Below are 18,256 nucleotides of genomic sequence, written 5' to 3'. Positions count from 1 at the left end.
GCATGGAAGAATTCAGCATATGGTTGCTTACCAGCTTGTATTCAAGGACGTTTATTTACCAATGTAATGGCATATTATATTGATCATTAAAGGAAAATTCAAAATACTTTTCAGGGTAGTTTCAGATCTAGAGACAATAACACTAAAAAAAATGGAAATTTGAAATTGTTGCTGACTTACTTCTGAAGAGGAGAGTCAATCTCAAGGTAAAAGGCAATAGAATAGAGGATAGCAAGGGGGATATGCAAGCAGAAAACTATTGAACAGTCACATACCTGCATTTATTATCTGTCATTTCGTAGGTACTTCTGAAATTTCCTTTCTACTGTATTGATTTCAAAATTACATATTTGATCTATATATTTCTTCCTCACTTATCCAGACAACTTTGTATTTTCAATTTTTCATTGCACATCAAGCCTGACAAATTTACAGTGCCATTATTTTTTTTTAGAAAACTCTTATAAGTTACATGTTTTATAAAACTCTTTTTTTATTAGTGAAGTTGAAGATTTTTAAAAATCATGCATAACATACAGGATTCCCATATGTCAAGTTTGAAACTGTCATGTACCCCAGAAAAGCCATGCTCTTTTAATCCAACTTTGTGGGTGCAGATTTACTGTGGGTGGATACGTTAGTTTGCTAGCTGCCAGAATGTGATATATCAGAACTGAAACAGCTTTTATAAAAGGGAATTTAAAAAGGTACAAGTTTCAAGTTCTAAGGAAGTAGAAAATATCCAAATTAAAGCACCCACAAAAGTTTACCTTCACTCAAGAAAGTCTGACCCATCAGACAGAGGAAACACCTCTGTCAACTGGGAAGTCACATGGCTGGCACCTGCTGGTCCTCTGATCCCGGACTCTGTTGTTTTCAGTCTCTGTCCATGTGGGCTTTCTCGCCTTTGCCCCTCCAGGGCTGGCTTTCATCTGTTGGCTTCCCTTGGCTCTCTCCAGGTTCTAGTTGGCTTAACATCTCATGATGACATCTGCTGGACTGCAGGCATCCCCAAACACCCTTGTCTCTGTTCTCCACGTGTCCACATCCGTGTCAGCTCTGCTCTGAAGTTTCTCTTGGCTCTGAGGCTCTTGTCATTTCTGGATCTCTCCAAAATGTTTCCTTTTTGAAAGGGTTCTAGTAAGCTAATCAAGACCCACCTGAAATGGGTCGAGTCACATCTCCATCTAATCAAAGTTAATAACCACAATTGGGTATGTCATATCTCCTTGGAAAAAGCTAATCAAAAGATTCCAACCTGCATTATTGACTCAGGATTAAAAGAAATGGCTGCCTCCATAAGATGGATCAGGATTAAAACAAGACTTTTCTAGGGTACATTATTCTTTCAAGCTGGCACAGTGGAATCTTTTGATTTGGTTATTTCCATGGAAATGTGATCCTGCCCACCCAAGGTGGGTTTTAATTAGTTTACTGAAGTCCTTAAAACAGCCGACACAAGGGAGCAGAAACAGACATTTAGAGATACAGACAGCAAATGCCCCAGGAGATGCCAGAAGGGCCTACAGGATTTGAGAGAGCTGTCTGAACCTAGAAGCCAGGAGAGAAGGACAGCAGATGTCACCATGTGCCTTCCCATGTGACAGAGAAACCCTGAACATGATCAACCTTTCTTGTGTGAAAGTATCCTCTTATTGATGCCTTTATTTGGGCATATTTATGGCCTTAGAACTGTTAATTGTAACTTAATAAATTCCCTTTGTAAAAGCCAATTCATTTTTGGTATGTTGCATTCTGGCAGCATTAGCAAATCGAAACATCATATACCACCCTATTATTGGTATGGTTATATTTGTTACAATTGATGAGAGCTAATTTTTATGATTGTACTATTAACTATAGTCCACGATGTAACTTAGGGTTCATGGTTTGTGTTGTGCAGTTCCATGGATTTAAAAAAAATATGTATTCTGGTAGCATATATACAACCTAACATTTCTCCTTTTAACCATATTCATGTTTGCAGATTTCAGGGCTCTTAATTACCTTCACAATGTTGTGCTATATCACCACCATCCATTACCTAAACATTTCCATCATTCCAAAAAGAAATTGTGTTCATTTTAAGTCTTAACTTCCTTTCCCTATCCCCACCCTGGCCCCTGGTAACCGGTATTCTAGATTCTATGAGTTGGCTTATTCTAATTATTTCCTATCAGTGAGACCATACAATATTTTCCTATTGGGTTTGGCTTATTCACTCAACATGATGTCTTCGTCCATGTTGTCACATGCATCATAACTTCAATCCTATTTACAGCTGAATAATATTCTATTATATATATATACCACATTTATCCATTTATCAGTTGATGGGAACTTAAGTTGCTTTGATCTGGCAATTGTGAATAATGCTGCTATGAACATCAGTATGCAAACATCTGTTCAAGTTCCTACGTTCAATTCTTTTGGGTATTTACCTAGAATTGATATTGCTGGGTCATATGGTAATTCTATATTTACCTTTCTGAGGAATTGCCAAACTGTTTCCCACAGCAGCTGTGCACCATTTTACATTTCTACCAGCAATGAATCAGTGTTCCTATTTCTCCACACTTGTAAATTACATCTCCAACACTTGTAAATTTTCTGTTGGTTTAATAGTAGCCATTTTTATAAGTATGAAATGCGTATCCCATTATGGTTTTGATTTCCATGCCCCTGTTGGCTAATGATATTGAAATCTTTCTATGTGCTTTTTAGCCATTTATATATCTTCTTTGGAGAAATAGCTACTTAAGTCTTCTTTATATAACTGGATTTTTTAAAAAAAATTTATTTAAAAAATATTTATTGTAAAATATAACATATATACAAAGCAAAGAAAGAAAAAAGCAGTTCAAAGCACTCTTCAACAAACAATTACAGGACAGAACCCAGAGTTTGTCATAGGGTACCATACCACCATCTCAGATTTTTCCTTCTAGCTGCTTCAGAACATTGGAGGCTAGAAGAAATGAATATTTTTGTATCATCACAATTGACTTTTCTTTTTTTGTGAAAATAACATATATGCAAAAAAGCAATATGTTTCAAAACACATCGCCACATTAATTTTAGAACAGATTTCAGAATTTGTTACAAGTTACAATTCCATAATTTTAGGTTTTTACTTCTACCTGCTCTAAGATACTGGAGACTAACAAAAGTATTAATATAATGATTCAGCAATCATACTCATTTGTTGAACCCTACCTTCTCTGTAGGTCCACCATCATCTTTGATGTTTCTATATTTGGATAATATACCATTATTTGACATGTAGTTTCTCAAATATTTTCTCCCATTGTTTAGATTTTGTTATAGTTTCATAATAAAGTCTTTTATTTGTAAAAGCTTGTAATTTTGATGAGGTTCCATTTATCTACTTTTTATTTTGTTACTTGTGCTTTGGGTGTAAAGTCTAAGAAAGCATTGCCCAAATGCATCTGATTGCTGAATCATTATATTGATATTTCTTTTTTTGTATTGTACCATACTGAGTCCCTTTTCGTTTGCATTTGGATGTATTTTTCATGTATTTTTCTTGTGGTTATCATGGGGTTAAAATTTTACATCTTAAATATATAATCATATTTCTTTGATACCAGCTTGACTTTAATAGCATATTCATACACTTTTCCTATACCTCTCAATCCCCCACCTTTTTTTGTACTTTCTACCAATTATATCTTTCTACATTTTATGTTCAAAATCATAAATTAACGATGAATTTTTATTTAAAATGTATGAAAATATATTTTCATTTTAGCACCTGTAGGAAGTAAAAAGTGGTGTTGGATACCCAAAATACCATACAATAGTACTGGCATTCATAATTACCTATACAGTTTCCTTTACTGAAGGTTTTTATTTCTTTGTGCTTCTTTGAATTACCGTTTAATGACCTCTCTTTCAATGAACTCCCTTGAGCATTGCTTGTAGAGTAGGTCTAATTTTGATGAAATTCCTTAGCTTTTCTTTATCTCGAAATTCTTAATCTCTCTTTTTTGAAAGAAAGAAAGTTTCATTGGATATGAAATTCTTGGTTGTCAATTGTTTTCTGTCCAGACTTTAAGTATTTCAACCTTCTTGCTTCCATGGTTTCTGATGAGAAATCAGTACTCAATCTTTGTGATATTCCTTTGTACATAAGACATTGCTTTTCTCTTGCAGCTTTCAGAACTCTTTCCTTATTCTTTGCTTTTGATAGTGTGATCAGTAAGTGTGGTAGTTAGATTCAGTTGTCAGCTTGGCCAGGTGAACGTGCTTAGTTCTGTTGCTGTGGACATGAGCCAATGGTACGTGAACCTCATCTGTTGCTGATTACATCTGCAGTTGGTTAGGAGGCATGCATGCTGCAATGAATGATATTTAAGTTAATTGGCTGGTGCTTAAATGAGAGAGCTCAATGTAGCACAGCCCAAGCAGCTCAACATACCTCATCTCAGCACTCGCAGCTCAGCCCAGGCCTTTGGAGATACAAAAAGAAATCACCCTGGGGAAAGTTGTTGGAACCCAGAGGCCTGGAGAGAAGGCCAGCAGAGACCATCCTGTGCCTTCCCACGTAAGAAAGAACCTCAGTGGAAAATTAGCTGCCTCTCCTCTGAAGAACTAACAAAATAAATCCCCTTTTATTGAAAGCCAATCCGTCTCTACTGTGTTGCATTCTGGCAGCAAGCAAACTAGAACAGATTTGGTACCGGAGAGTGGGGTGCTGCTGCGGTTTGCAAATCCAGTTATGTTGGAACGGTTTTTTTGATGGCTAAGGGGAGGATTTTGGAGGAACTGTGAAGAGAATGATGAAGAAGTCCTGGAGTGCTTGAAGAGACTGTTGGTATAAATGGAACCACTGCCAGTCTGGACAACGGGGGACTCAAAAGGGACAAATTGGAGTTTGCAGAGTGAGAACCATGGAAGTTTGGGTTTGAAGCTAAGAAACCTCAGCCAGGAGAGTGGACCCACCCATATACATGGAGAGGGTGAGTTTACCCTGAAAGGCAAGGATAAGCTTCCCACCTTGTTGCAGTGGAAGAGTTGTGCAGCCTCAGGCCTTGGAGAAGGTAGAGCACGCTCCTTGGGTGACTGGGGAAAGTCTGGCTGCCACCACATGGAGGGGTTGAGTGTGTGCCCCAGAAATGGCAGAGAGCCCAGGGGTGGCCCTGATGCCTGGAGAGAGTGAAGCTGAAAAAATGGTGGTCTCCTCAGTGTTCCCCAAGGTTGATTTGAAAAGAGGCAGGCCACTGCATAGGCCTTCGGAAAGGGTGGGACTGCCACTTTCTAAAGCTGAAGGAGGAATGACTTTCAGACTTTGAAATCCAATGGTGTTTGCCCTGCAGGTTTTCCTTTCAGTTTCTCTGATTCTGTGACTCTCCTCTTTTGCATATTGGCATCAGGCAACTTGTTTTGAGATTCACAAGTCCACAGCCAGAAGAGAATTTTTTGCACCTGTTTAAGGTGATGCTTGTAGTTGCCAAGTGGACAAGGGGTGGACATGTGGTAGTTAGATTCAGTTGTCAACTTGGCCAGGTGAACATGCTTAGTTCTGTTGCTGTGGACATGAGCCAATGGTACGTGAACCTCATCTGTTGCTGATTACATCTGCAGTCAGCTAGGAGGCATGCTGCTGCAATGAGTGATGTTTGATTTAATTGGCTGGTGCTTAAATGAGAGAGTTCAATATAGCACAGCTCAGCATACCTCATCTCAGCACTCGCAGCTCAGCCTAGGCCTTTGGAGATGCAGAAAGAAATCACCCTGGGGAAAGTTGTTGGAAGCCAGAGGCCTGGAGAGAAGGCCAGCAGAGACCATCCTGTGCCTTCCCATGTAAGAAAGAACCTCAGATGAAAGTTGGCTGCCTTTCCTCTGAAGAACTAACAAAACAGATCCCCTTTTATTAAAAGCCAGTCTGTCTCTTGTATGTTGCATTCTCGCAGCTAGCAAACTAGAACAGTAAGTGATGGAATGTATTTTATTCAAGTTTATCCTGGTTGGTGTTTGGTCTTCTGGGATGTGCATATTCATGTCTTTTGCTAAGTATGGAAAGTTTTCTGTTATTATTTCTTTTGAGTATTTCTTCTGCCCCTTTCTCTCTTAGCCTTCTGGAACTCCTATAATGTGTATGTTGGTATGCTTAATGGTGTCCCAGAGGTCTCTTGGCTATTTTAACTTTTTATAATTCTTTTTTCTTTCTTCTCCTTAGAATGACTCATTTCAATTGTCTTGTCTTTGAGTTTGCTGGTTCTTTCTTCTGCCAGCTCCAATCTGCTGTTGAAACCCTCGTGGGAATTTCGATTATCATGGTCTTCAACTATATGGTTCCTTTTTTAAAGTTTCTCAAGAGAGAGTCTCATATTGTTCATTTGCTGATATCATTTAATTTTTTCTCTGTATTTTTTTCTTTTTCTTGAGTGTATTGAAGATCATTTTTTAAAGTCTTTGTTTAGTATGTCCATACTCTGGCCTTCCTTGTTAATGTTTTCTGAATTTTTATCCTCTCCCTTTGGATGGGCTATCATTTTCTCTTTTTTTGTTGTTGTTGTGTACTATTTTATTTCACAGTGTACATTTTAATATTTCAAAATGTTAACCCTGGAATTTTTTCCCTGAGATTTCCGTTTCTTGATAATCAGTTGGTTTCTTCTAATCAGTTGGTTGAGAGAGATTTTCTGGAGGGTCAGCTGTCCTATTGTAAGGTAGGATGCAAAGTGCCTCTCCCTGTCTTTTTTGGGCCTCTGTCTTGTCCTGGCCTTGTGCTTTCTAGTGGCTTATGAATTCCCATTTGCAGGAGTTTGAGTGTACCCTCTGCTTTCCAGGAGACAGATCTTCTCCTTCTTCTGGGTGTTCTACTGTCCAATTTAAAGCAGGTAAGCCTTTGTCTGAGGCTTAGGTTGTCACTTGTGTGCTGGTTTGAAAGGATATATGTACCCTAGAAAAGCCATGTTTTAATCCTAATCCCATTTTGTAAAGGCAACTGTTTCTTCTAATCCCTATTCAGTACTGTATGTTTGAATCTGTAATTAGATCATCTCCCTGGAGATGTGACTCAATCAAGAGTGGTTATTAAACTGGATTAGGTGGAGATGTGTCCCCACCTATTCAGGTGGGTCTTGATTAGTTTACTGGAATCCTATAAATGAAACATTTTGGAGAATGAGGGAGATTCTGAGAGAGCAGAACAATGTAGCCATGAGAAGCAGAGAGTCCACCAGCCAGTGACCTTTGGAGATGAAGAAGGAAAATGCCTCCTGGGTAGCTTCATGAAACAGGAAGCCAGGAGAGAAAACTAGATGATGCCGTGTTCACCACATGCCTTTCCAGATGAGCGAGAAACCCTGACTGTGTTCACCATGTGCCTTCTCACTTGAGAGAAAAACCCTGAACTTCATCGCCCTTCTTGAACCAAGGTATCTTTCTCTGGATGCCTTAGATTGGATATTTCTATAGACTTGTTTTAATTGGGACATTTCTTTAATAAGTTGTAAACTAGCAACTTATTAAATCCCCCCTTTAAAAGCCATTCCATTTCTAGTATATTGCATTCTGGCAGCTAGCAAACTAGAATAACTTGTTTCTTACACTTCTTAGATTATCTCAACTGCTTTTGCCTGAAGGGAAAGTTCTGATGGTGAGTGGGGGCATGCAGAAGAGTCTCTTAAGTTATCCTTTCCCAGCCAAAATAAAGTCAGGGACCCACAAAGTGAGTGCAGGCCAGCACCAAACTGCCATAGTATGGGGATGAAGAACAGTACAGGAAGGGTGCTAGATATTTCTTCTTCCATGACTCCCCAAAGCTGTACTTTCATGGCTTGCCCAGCAAATGTGGCCCTTCAACTGTCCTCCATAGCTCCTAGGAAGTTTAATGTTCAGTCTTCCCCAGTACTTTATCCTTGGTGGTTTGGAGCAATGGCTGCCCACAGAGCTGGGCTCCCAGCCTTCTGAAATCACTAATCAAAAGTCATGATCAGTAATTGGTCCATGCCCACACTGGATCTTGGAGGAAGTGGATTTTTACGTCCCTTTCTGGCACCAACATCCTACGCTGTGGTCAGAAGCCCCTTAGGCCTGCCGTGAGAGTGGGGATAGCTCTGGTAACTTCCATGCAGAATGAGGAATTTACTGGTAATTTCTCCTACTGGACTTTGGGTTTTGAAATAGTTGATTCAGATAGTTCCTGCCTGTTTAATAGTTGTTCTCATGGAGGGACTGATTCCTGGCACTTCCTATTCCATCATCTTCTCATAATCCTCTCCTTACGAAAACTCTCATGGCCTTTTCACTTCGTGAAATTTGTGGAATTATTTACTTTTTCTTCAAGTTGTATTCTCTTTTAATAAAATAAACGTCTTTTAAAATATTTTTATCAGATCTTCAGTCTGTATAATTGCTTACTAGCTAAAAATTTGAGAAATTCTAGACTGAGAGTTCTTTCACAAGAATCCCACATTAGTAAAGTTTGTTCTTTGACAGTTATCTAAAGCTTACTTTTTGCCAGGACTGTTCTAAATATTTTTGCATGGATTAATTTATTCAGTCTCTATAACAGCTCCAAAAGATATGTATTCTTTTTAGCATCCTTATTTTACAGATGAGGAAACTGAGGCACTGTGAGATAAAGGACTTTCTTAATGTCATGAGCTAATAAGTGGTAGAGCTGGGAATATAAGCAGTCGGGCTTCATACCACACTTTGCTAAAGGCCCTCTCACATCAGAACTTGCTATGCTAAGGATTTGCCTGTGTTTACAGTTAAGCCTCTTAGAATCTTAAATGTATCTCAAAAGTGTCTTTAAAATGAGCAACAATATTCCATATACCTGCAAGAGTCATTGGTTATTCCAGTTGTTTCCTCATAGTTTTATCATATTGGTTGAGTTTTAGAAAAACCCTAAATCATTTTCTCTATGCTCCATTTTTTACAAACTTCATTTTGCTTAAGTGTCAAGTAATGAATATAGTTCTTTACAATAGGTTAAAATAACAAGATACCATTTTGTTAGAGGCAATCCATATTGTTTCTTTTACTTTGCAAATAGTTTCCCTAAGTTTTGATGGCAAGCTCTCAAGAATTTTGTAGATATATGTCCATATAAATCAAGCCATATAAAACATTAATGCTTGATAACCAAATTAATGGGGTGCTTTTCTTCATTAGAATAATAAAACTTCTTTTTCTATATTTCTTTGAATAGGAACTATAGTTTGAACCTATTGAAAGGACAGTTTTAATGAAACTCTCATAGAAAGGTTGGAAATGATTTAGTAATAATTCCATAGAAAATTATACAAGTAAATAAAGAAACAGAAAAACAAGCCAAATATTAACTTGCATATTTTAAAATGATATATACAGGAAAGTAAATATAATTGTTTTAATTATACTTTAAACACGAATGATAATTACGTATACATAATATAAACACCAAGTACTGAGCTAACAAAAAAGCATGATCTAACGCATTGTATTAGGAGGAGGGGAGAAAAATGTGGAAATTGTTGGGGGAAGATGTTTTTTCTTCCACAGTAAGCAGTCAATAGATAGTATCTAGACTAATATATATATAATTATGTTATAAACATATATATAATATATATGTGTGTTACTTAGAAATGTAAAGGTAAAAACCAGAGAAATCCATTAAAAAGTTTAACAATTTCTGTTCGGGACTGTCATGGTTAGGGACATGTGTCGACTTGGCCAAGTTGTGGTAGCTGTTTATCTGATTGGGCAAGTACTGGCCTGTCTGTTGCAATGAGGACATTTCATAGGATTAGGTCATGATCATGACAGCTGCATCCACAGCTGATTCCATTTGTAATCAGCCAAAGGGAGTGTCTTCTACAATTAGTGATGCTTAATCTAATCACGGGAAGCCTTTTAAGGAGGACTCAGAGGAGACAGGCCCCGTTCCTGCTTTGGCTGGTGAGCCTCTCCTGCGGAGTTCATCCAGACCCTCCATCCGAGTCGTCGGCTTTACAGCCTACCCTGTGGATTTGGACTCGGCGTTCCTGCGGTCACGTGAGACACTTTTATAAATTTTCTATTTGCAAGTGTTCCCTGTTGATTCTGTTTCTCTAGAACCCTAACTAATACAGGGACCAGTCTGTCCCGGCCATGGCATCATGTTCATCCACCATGATTGTAAGGTGTTCAGATTCTGTAAATCCAAATGTCATAAAAACTTTAAAAAGAAGTGTAATCCTCTCAAGTTCAAGTGGACTAAAGCATTCCAGAAGGCAGCTGATGAAGAATTTACAGTGGATAATTCATTTGAATTTGAAAAACATAGAAATGAACCTGTCAAGTACCAGCGACAACTATGGAATAAAACCATTGATGCAGTGAAGAGAGTTGAAGAAATTAAATAAAAATGCCAAGCTAAATATATAATGAACAGATTAAAGAAAAATAAAGTACCACAGAAAGTTCAGGATATCAAAGAAGTCAAGCAAAACGTCCATCTCATACGGGGTCCTCTTACAGGAAAAGGAAAACAGCTGGAAGAAAAAATGGTTCAGCGATTACAACAGGATGTGGACATGGAAGATATTTCTTAAAAAGCTCACTGTCTGTAACCATTTCTATAAGTGTGTTTGAAAATCTCTTCTGAGGACTTGGAACTTCTAACCTATTGATTTATTTTTACCATAAGGTCACTGAAATGAAAGATAATTAAAGATACGTCTCTCCTAAATTGCTATCTATAAAACATCGGATGTTATGGATGTTAGATTTTATCTCAACTTTAAACCTTCACTGATAAGTTGTACTTAAATAAACCATGAAAATTCTGTAAGTACAGAAGTGAATTGCAGGCATAAATGGTCATATCTGGATAATGGCCCTAGGCAGCATTTAATAAGGAATGAAAATAATTTCTTCTTTGCAATACTCCTTTTATTAATGTTATAGGAGGGGAGAATACAGTAAGCAACTAACAATCTGTATGAAAACGGGCCTCAAACGATACTTTTGTTTTTAAAATTTCCTGTTTTGGTTTACTAGCATCTTACATTTTACCCCCCTGAGATTGAGGCCTAATTATGTTGGAGTGTTCCAACCTGGTTTAAGTGTTCTGATAGCCAGTTATGGATTTTGTGGGTGAGTGCTGAATAATATTTTCTTGAAATGGCACTAAACTCTAATTTCCACTAACTTGAGATTCCTGATGGAACAAGTTTTATTTATCTAGTTTGGCACTACTTTAGAAGTAGAAGAATCCCAGTGCCTTTTAAATTTTGTTGTATTCTTTTCTTTACAAAAGCTCCTGTTGTTTTCGCAAATAGAGTTTATGGGTAAAGTGTTGGCTCATTATTTGCACATGAAATAAAATCATTTCTAAAGTAGAAAAAAAAGTTTAACAAGAGTGGTTTCTGAGGAGTGTAAGTTAGGGGTTGGTTAGTGTGACAGAAAAAAAAATTCTTTATTTTAATCCATTATAGTTTTGACTTTTTGACTATGTATTGCATAACTTGGAAAAATAAAAATACAGTATCTACTCTAGGACTTTAATTTGCTTAAACTTTCAAAATAGTTTAAAAATAAAACATGCAAATCTACAAATAAAAAGGTTAGTCAGTGGATTTAACTTAGTTTAATTATTCTGGAAATGTGTTTGAGTTGATGTTAAAACTCAGATTGAAGAATGAATAGGTATGGATTTTTGGTTCTGGCCATGCTAGAATATCTGCTATTGGACTTTTATCTTCTGCTCTAAACAACTACAAAACAGTGAAATATATGAAGGAACTATTTTCTAGTATTGGTCAATGGATAGTGGAGAGCTGCAGTCCTTAGTTTTACAGCAGGATAAGAGGTGAGATCTGTACTTACAGTAGCTTTCTGTTTGGTAGTAAGTTTCAAACCAAAGCTCAAGGAAGTGAAATCCAAGCAGGGAGTGGCAGTCTTGCTGGGTATAACAAGCAGAGGCTGTGCAGAGGAGACAGATGAGAACCTAGGGCTGCTGAGGTGGCTGGAATTTGTAAAGCAGGGCAATAGAGAAGAAGGAGCAGCAAGAAGGAGCCTTAGAAACTGAGTAGGTATTCCACCCAGGTTCTTGGCTGAATCCTAAGTTGCAAATGTGCAGGGCAAACCTCTAGGAAAAGTTACAAAGAACAGAGGCTGGAGGGCTGAGAATCAAATAGAGAATTTAGAAGTCACATAGTGCTGCCTAGTCACTGGAGTCTGACCTAACCAAGGTTGCGAGACCTTGCTGGACTTGCCCAATATTCAATTATGATGCCAGAAAGGCCGAGTTGTAATACCGTATCCTAAGACTAAAGGTTAAACCCTAGGATCAAGGACAAAAATTGAAATAGACCTACCCTTAAACCAGGCCTCCATGGACTCAAGGTCATCTGCCGGCAATTAATTTTCTTCCAGAAAAGAACTTAACAGTTTTTAGAAGAAGATATAAAAATCCAGAGTCTCTACCAAATATCATTTTTTGTGCAATTTTATCTATATAGTCACATACCATATACCCATCCAAAGGGCACACCCAGTGGTTCACAGTATCATCATATGGTTGGCATTCATCAGCAAATCAAGTTTTGGATATTTTCACCATTCCAAAAAGTAAAAATAAGAATAAAAATGAAAAAGAACACCTAAAACATCACATGCCCCTTATTTTTTATTTTCCCCTTATTTATTTTCATCATTATTTTTTTTTATTCAACTGTCCATACACTGGATAAAGGGAGTGTCAGCCACAAGGTTTTCATAATCACATTGTCACATTATAAAAGCTATATAGTTATACAGTCATCTTCAAGAATCAAGCCTACTGGATTACAGTCCAGCAGTTCCAGGTATTTCCTCCTAGCTAGTCTAATACGCTAGTAACTAAAAAGGGATGTCTATATAATGCATAAGAATAACCTCCAGAATGACCTCACAACTCTATTTAAAATCTCTAAGCCACTGAAATTTTATTTCACCATATTTCATATTTAATATCCATAATATAACATTACTATTTATGGAGAAGAGCATTCAATAGAGGTAAACCCACAGCTGACCAAGATGTTTGAATTAGCAAGCAGGAATTTTAAAATAATGATCATAATGTGCTGTTCTAGTTTGCTAGCTGCCAGAATGCTATATAGCAGAAATGGAACATCTTTTAAAAAGGGATTTAATAAGTTCCAGGTTTAAAGTTCTAAGGCCGATAAAAATGTCTCAATTTAGGCCAGGCTATGGAAATGTCCAATCTAAGGCATCCAGGGAAAGATACCATGGTTCCAGAAGGCTGATGACATTCAGGGTTTCTCTCTTAACTGGAAAGGCGCATGGTGAACACGGCATCATCTGCTAGCTTTCTCTCCAGGTTTCTTGTTTCATGAAGCTCCCCCAGGAGCATTTTCCTTCTTCATCTCCAAACATCTCTGGCTGCCTGGGCTCTCATGGTTCTCATGGCTCTCTCCTGGTTCTCAAGCTTTCTCCAAAATGCTTCCTCTTTTAAAGGATTCCAGTAAACTAATCAAGACCCACCTGGAATGGGTGGAGTCACAATTCCATCTAATCCGAAATTTAATACCCACAATTGGGTGTGTCACATCTCCATGGGGATAATTCAATCAAAAGATTCCAACCTACATTATTGAATAGGGATTAAAAGAAATGGGGCAGGCAATGGTGACACAATGGCAGAGTTCTTGCCTGCCATGCCAGAGACCCGGGTTCAATTCCCGGTGCCTGTCTATGCAAAAAAAAAGAAAGAAAGAAAGAAAGAAATGGTTGCTCCCACAAGATTGGATCAGGATTAAAGCATGGTTCTTCAGTGGCACATAATCCTGTCAAACCGGCACATGTGCCAAAGTAGAAAAGGTGGACAAAATGGATGATCACAATGAGGATTTCAGAAAAGTTTAGAAATTGGAAGAAGAACCAAATGGAAATTCTAAATCTGAAAAATACTTGGAGAATTCATTTGAAGCACTTAAAAGCACACTGGAAAGAGCAGAAGAAAGGATTAGTGACTTAAAAAGTAAATAGAGATTATTCAAATTAAAGTTCAGGTAGAAAAGAACAAAGCAATGGGATAATAGCCCTCAGTTTGCAGGTTTATAATTGAGAAGGAGATGAGAAGAAATAGTTAAAGGGAGGACAGCCAAATAAAGGATTTTACGCCTTCTGTGAATGGGGTGAGAGAGAGGTTTCTCCATTCACTGAGGCTATAGCACTTTGGACTCTCAGCTTTATGGGAGGAGGATTAGAGTAGGGCCCCCTGTTGAATACTTCATGTTTGTTTTTCCTCCTTCTGTGTCTTTCAAAGCCTAGAAAGCTGCATTTTCAGGCTACCTGACTGGGAAGTGTCCTCAGGGTTAACACAACTGCAGGGTCCAGTTTATCTCTGAATTTCTGCTAATACTTATAGTTTTACGTGGTTACTTCTAGCATTTTGTGAAGTCTATTATGAATATATTTTTTAACATTTTTAGTTTTCCAACAGCCAGATTGGTTCTAATAACCTATATGCAAAATTGCTGAAAAGCTGAGTTTTCAGTCTTGATCATTATGCTGGCACACAGATTGACACTTGCATTACGTTTTTCTCATTTTTCAAAAGAAGACTGTCAAACATAACTTTATGAATTCTCATACAGGCACTAGGGTCTCAATCATGGAAGGGACATTATAGAAAGGCACCCAGAATCTTAGGGGTGGGGTGGTATGAGATTTCTCTAATTAGCAAGAATGTATAGATTTCTGAAGGTCACAAAATAGTGGTTTTGTGCTACAGAGCTCAAGGTTGGGAGAGAGTTTCCAGTTGAGGCAATGGTATATGTTCTTTCAAAAATTTAAATAACAGAGACAGTAAAAAGATATTGGATAATTGACGTTTGGTAATGTTTCAGGAAGTCATGAGGCTGAACTTTTGTAAAAAGAAAGAGAATGTAGGCAATGAATGTTTCAAAAATACTATAATTGATATTAGAGAGATAAACAAGATCCTGATCTTGTTGACATTAAGGTCTATGTGACTGTGAGATTGAAAAGTCAAGTCTAATGACACACACAAACTAATCATTAGGTATGCACATGATATAATTTATGAATATAAATATTTAACATTTTAACCAAATGTTAAAAAATACATTCATATAATTTATGAATTATAAATTATTCATTCAGAACTTATCTGAAAATCAGACTGCAAGTTTAATGCTCTTTTTTATTTATATTTTAATACTGAGGTTCCTAGACGTCAAGATGATGAACGGAATAATATTTACTTGGAACTGATGGAATATGATAGTATGGAAAAATATCCTCTCTTGTTAGGGAATGTTCAGGTACACCTTTATGATATAATTCAGGTATGTATCAAAATCATTTTCTCACTTTGGTACCACATTTTCTGGTTGGTATTCGTTATTATGATTTATTGATACCTGATGGACTTGTTTTGTTTATCTGTCTTTACACTCATGTGCCTAGCAAAAAAAAAAACTCCCTTTATAAAAAAAAAAAAGTTAGGTTATAACAGAATAATATTTTTAAGTTTATTTTCTAGAAGGCCAGTGATACAACCTAAAAGACAGCATGTTTTATCACAGTTTTCTGCAATGTTTTAAACGATGACTAAAACTGCAAATTCTTTCTTGTTGGCAGCTCAAATTTCAGTTCAGTTCTTTTATCCTTAGCTGGGCTGCTTGAAGTCTGCCCTGTGTATGTCTCATCTAGAGGTCATCCAAAGATTTGGGAAGAATTTATACACAAATTTTGTGGATACCCCTTTCTTGCTTTCTCATATCCAGGGCTCTCCCTCAGTTTCCAGCACTCATTATATTCGTGTTTTAGCTACTAGATTTGTATTTGCACTTTAAAAAATCATTACCTGATTTTGAACATTGTATAGTTTAGATAATATACAAGTGAGTATATGAGTGATTCTATATTGAAAAAATTTATTATTTATTACTTTCTTCTAGAAAGGGTGCTTTACTGAAGAATTGCAAATATTGAAAAAAAGCACAGTAAGAACTTTACAGAAACTTCCAAAGTTTTGTGTACATGTAACATTTTCTTAACAGTTCATATAATTTTGCTCTGATACTGTTTGTAGCCTACATCTTCTTATTATTTTCATTACCCTGCCAGTCGCTATTTTAATTAATGGCAATGCATTAAATAGAAAGTATATTTACTCACAAAATTATCACCTCAACTTTTTCTTTTAAAGCTGCTATCTTTCTGCTAAATGATGAAAAAGAAAATTAGAAATCACTGGATGAGGAAATAAAATGCCACTAGCTCCATCTTTGACTATGTAACTTCAGGAACCTCGTTTGCTGGGTTAAGGAACTATTACTTTTCTCCTTGAGGAGTTTCTAAAGGGTTGCTTATAGTTTTTATTCTAATTTGTTTTTAACTGCTTAAAAATTATTAGGGCAGGCAACGTGCCTCAGTGGCAGAATTCTTGCCTGCTGTGCCGGAGACCTAGGTTCAATTCCCGGTGACTGCCCATGCCAAAAGAAAAGAATTATTAGCTTTGTTAATTAATCTATTCAGAGACTTCTGGTGCCAATAGCCAACAGGAGGAAAGGAGCTTAATAAACAGAATGATAGACATTCGAGGTCATACCCTCTGACATACTCCTCATTTCACATATGAGAAAACAGGTTCAGAGTGTGAAGTCACTTGTCTAAACAAAATTTTTATCTCAAAATGGAAATGGAGGTGGGAGGAATGTGAGGAAACACTTGTAAATGTGGATATATATCTCGACCTAATCCTATTAACAATTGTTACTTTTTTTTTGTATTTTAACCATATAATATCCCGTAACTTTAACACAAAAGTTTTTTTTAACATTCCAGGAACTCAATAGATTCTTCTACAGGAGTTCCTTATGTAAATGTTTTATTTTTCAGGAAAGTTATGCTTTGGCTTTTCAAATTTATAAATTTTTGAAGTAAAAATATCACTTGCTATCCTTTCTCCATTATAATATTCTGATCCAATATAAAAATAAATTTGCTTCATTTTTAGCTTATCTGTAGGGTGGAGGTGGAATTTATGTTCTCTTATGGAACCTTTGGTTATGGATTTTCACATCAGGTTAGTTTCCTTCTTATAAAAATTATTCTATTATAGCTCTTCAGTTAAATCATCTTCTTTTGAGCCTCTTTCTTTTCCAACTTGATACATTCTTTAAAATAATTATTTTAAGGAGAATGCTATTTTTCATCAAACCAAAGAAAAATGATACTTTACCATTATATGCTTATATATTTAAAAATAATGACTTTTTTTCTAAATGTCTTTACTATAAAACTTGTCTTTGTCTTAACACGTTATGTGTTTATGTAATTAAAACTGAAAGTATTTTAAGAATTCAGGAAGTGTGTGTAGATTTTTATATTAAAATACTTACTAAAAACTCTGATGTTATTCAGAAAATGTTCTATACTCTGACCACATAATGCTCCTTTCTCCAGTGATAATTTCAACATCTGGTTTTATTTGAATCCCCTTTGATTTGTCAATAAAGTGATTTACCCAAAGAAGATATTTTCCTAGCTTTACCTTGCCCCTTTCAATTCACAACCATATATCCATGTTGCAGTAAACATTTTTGTACATTAATATTTGTTCTTTTTCTTCATTATCTCTGTAGGCTAAATTTCTAGAAGGGAAATTATCATCCAAAACAATGACCTTTTCAAGGAATTGTCCTAGAAAATGTGTACTAATACATACAATCATCAAGTATTTGAAAGAACATTTGAGTATCCCTGGGTATTATCACAGTTTTGGGACATTTAAAAATCCAGCCCTATTCTATAGCTGTAGGAAATCACCCTTACATTCTCTTTAATTTCTAGTTTTTGCTATTTTTTTATTGTCATGGGTGTTTTTTTAAAATTTTTTTTATTAATCAAAAAAAGAAAAAAAATTAACACAACATTTAGAAATCATTCCATTCTACACATGCATTCAGTAATTCTTAGTATCATCACATAGATGTATGATCATCATTTCTTAGTACATTTGCATCGATTTAGGAAAAGAACTAGCAAAACAGCAGAAAAAGATATAGAATGTTAATATAGAGAAGAGAATTAAAATAATAATACTAAAAAACATATATACATATAAAAAAAGGAAAAAGAAAAAAACAAAAACAAAAGATACAAACAAACAAACAAACAAAAAACTGTATTTCAGGTGCAGCTTCATTCAGTGTTCCAACCTAGTTACATTACACTTAGGTATTATTGTGCTGTCCATTTTTGAGTTTTTGTA

At 36.2% G+C, this 18,256-nt stretch overlaps 1 protein-coding gene and 1 pseudogene across 7 annotated transcripts in view; both read left to right on the top strand.

Annotated features, from left to right (window-relative positions):
• CATSPERT (catsper channel auxiliary subunit tau) overlaps positions 1–18,256 on the top strand; it is a 197,608-nt gene that overhangs the window by 39,873 nt on the left and 139,479 nt on the right. For 5 of the 7 annotated variants that reach the window (XM_077154705.1, XM_077154704.1, XM_077154703.1 and 2 more), the window contains exons 5-7: positions 15,201–15,323; positions 15,939–15,983; positions 17,000–17,068. In XM_077154705.1, the coding sequence (XP_077010820.1) occupies positions 15,201–15,323; positions 15,939–15,983; positions 17,000–17,068 (237 nt within the window). Of the gene's footprint in view, positions 1–114; positions 207–2,603; positions 6,867–15,200; positions 15,324–15,938; positions 15,984–16,999; positions 17,069–18,256 lie in introns of those variants that run through there. The other 2 variants (XM_077154706.1, XM_077154707.1) reach the window with 2 other exon arrangements.
• Positions 10,089–14,432, top strand: LOC143676840 (putative ribosome biogenesis protein RLP24 pseudogene; annotated as a pseudogene).

Source organism: Tamandua tetradactyla, chromosome 3 (assembly GCF_023851605.1).
Source record: "Tamandua tetradactyla isolate mTamTet1 chromosome 3, mTamTet1.pri, whole genome shotgun sequence".
In the NCBI taxonomy this organism is placed as follows: domain Eukaryota; kingdom Metazoa; phylum Chordata; class Mammalia; order Pilosa; family Myrmecophagidae; genus Tamandua; species Tamandua tetradactyla.
Note: the sequence above shows the minus strand (reverse complement) of the source record. Positions and strands in the feature narration are given on the sequence as shown.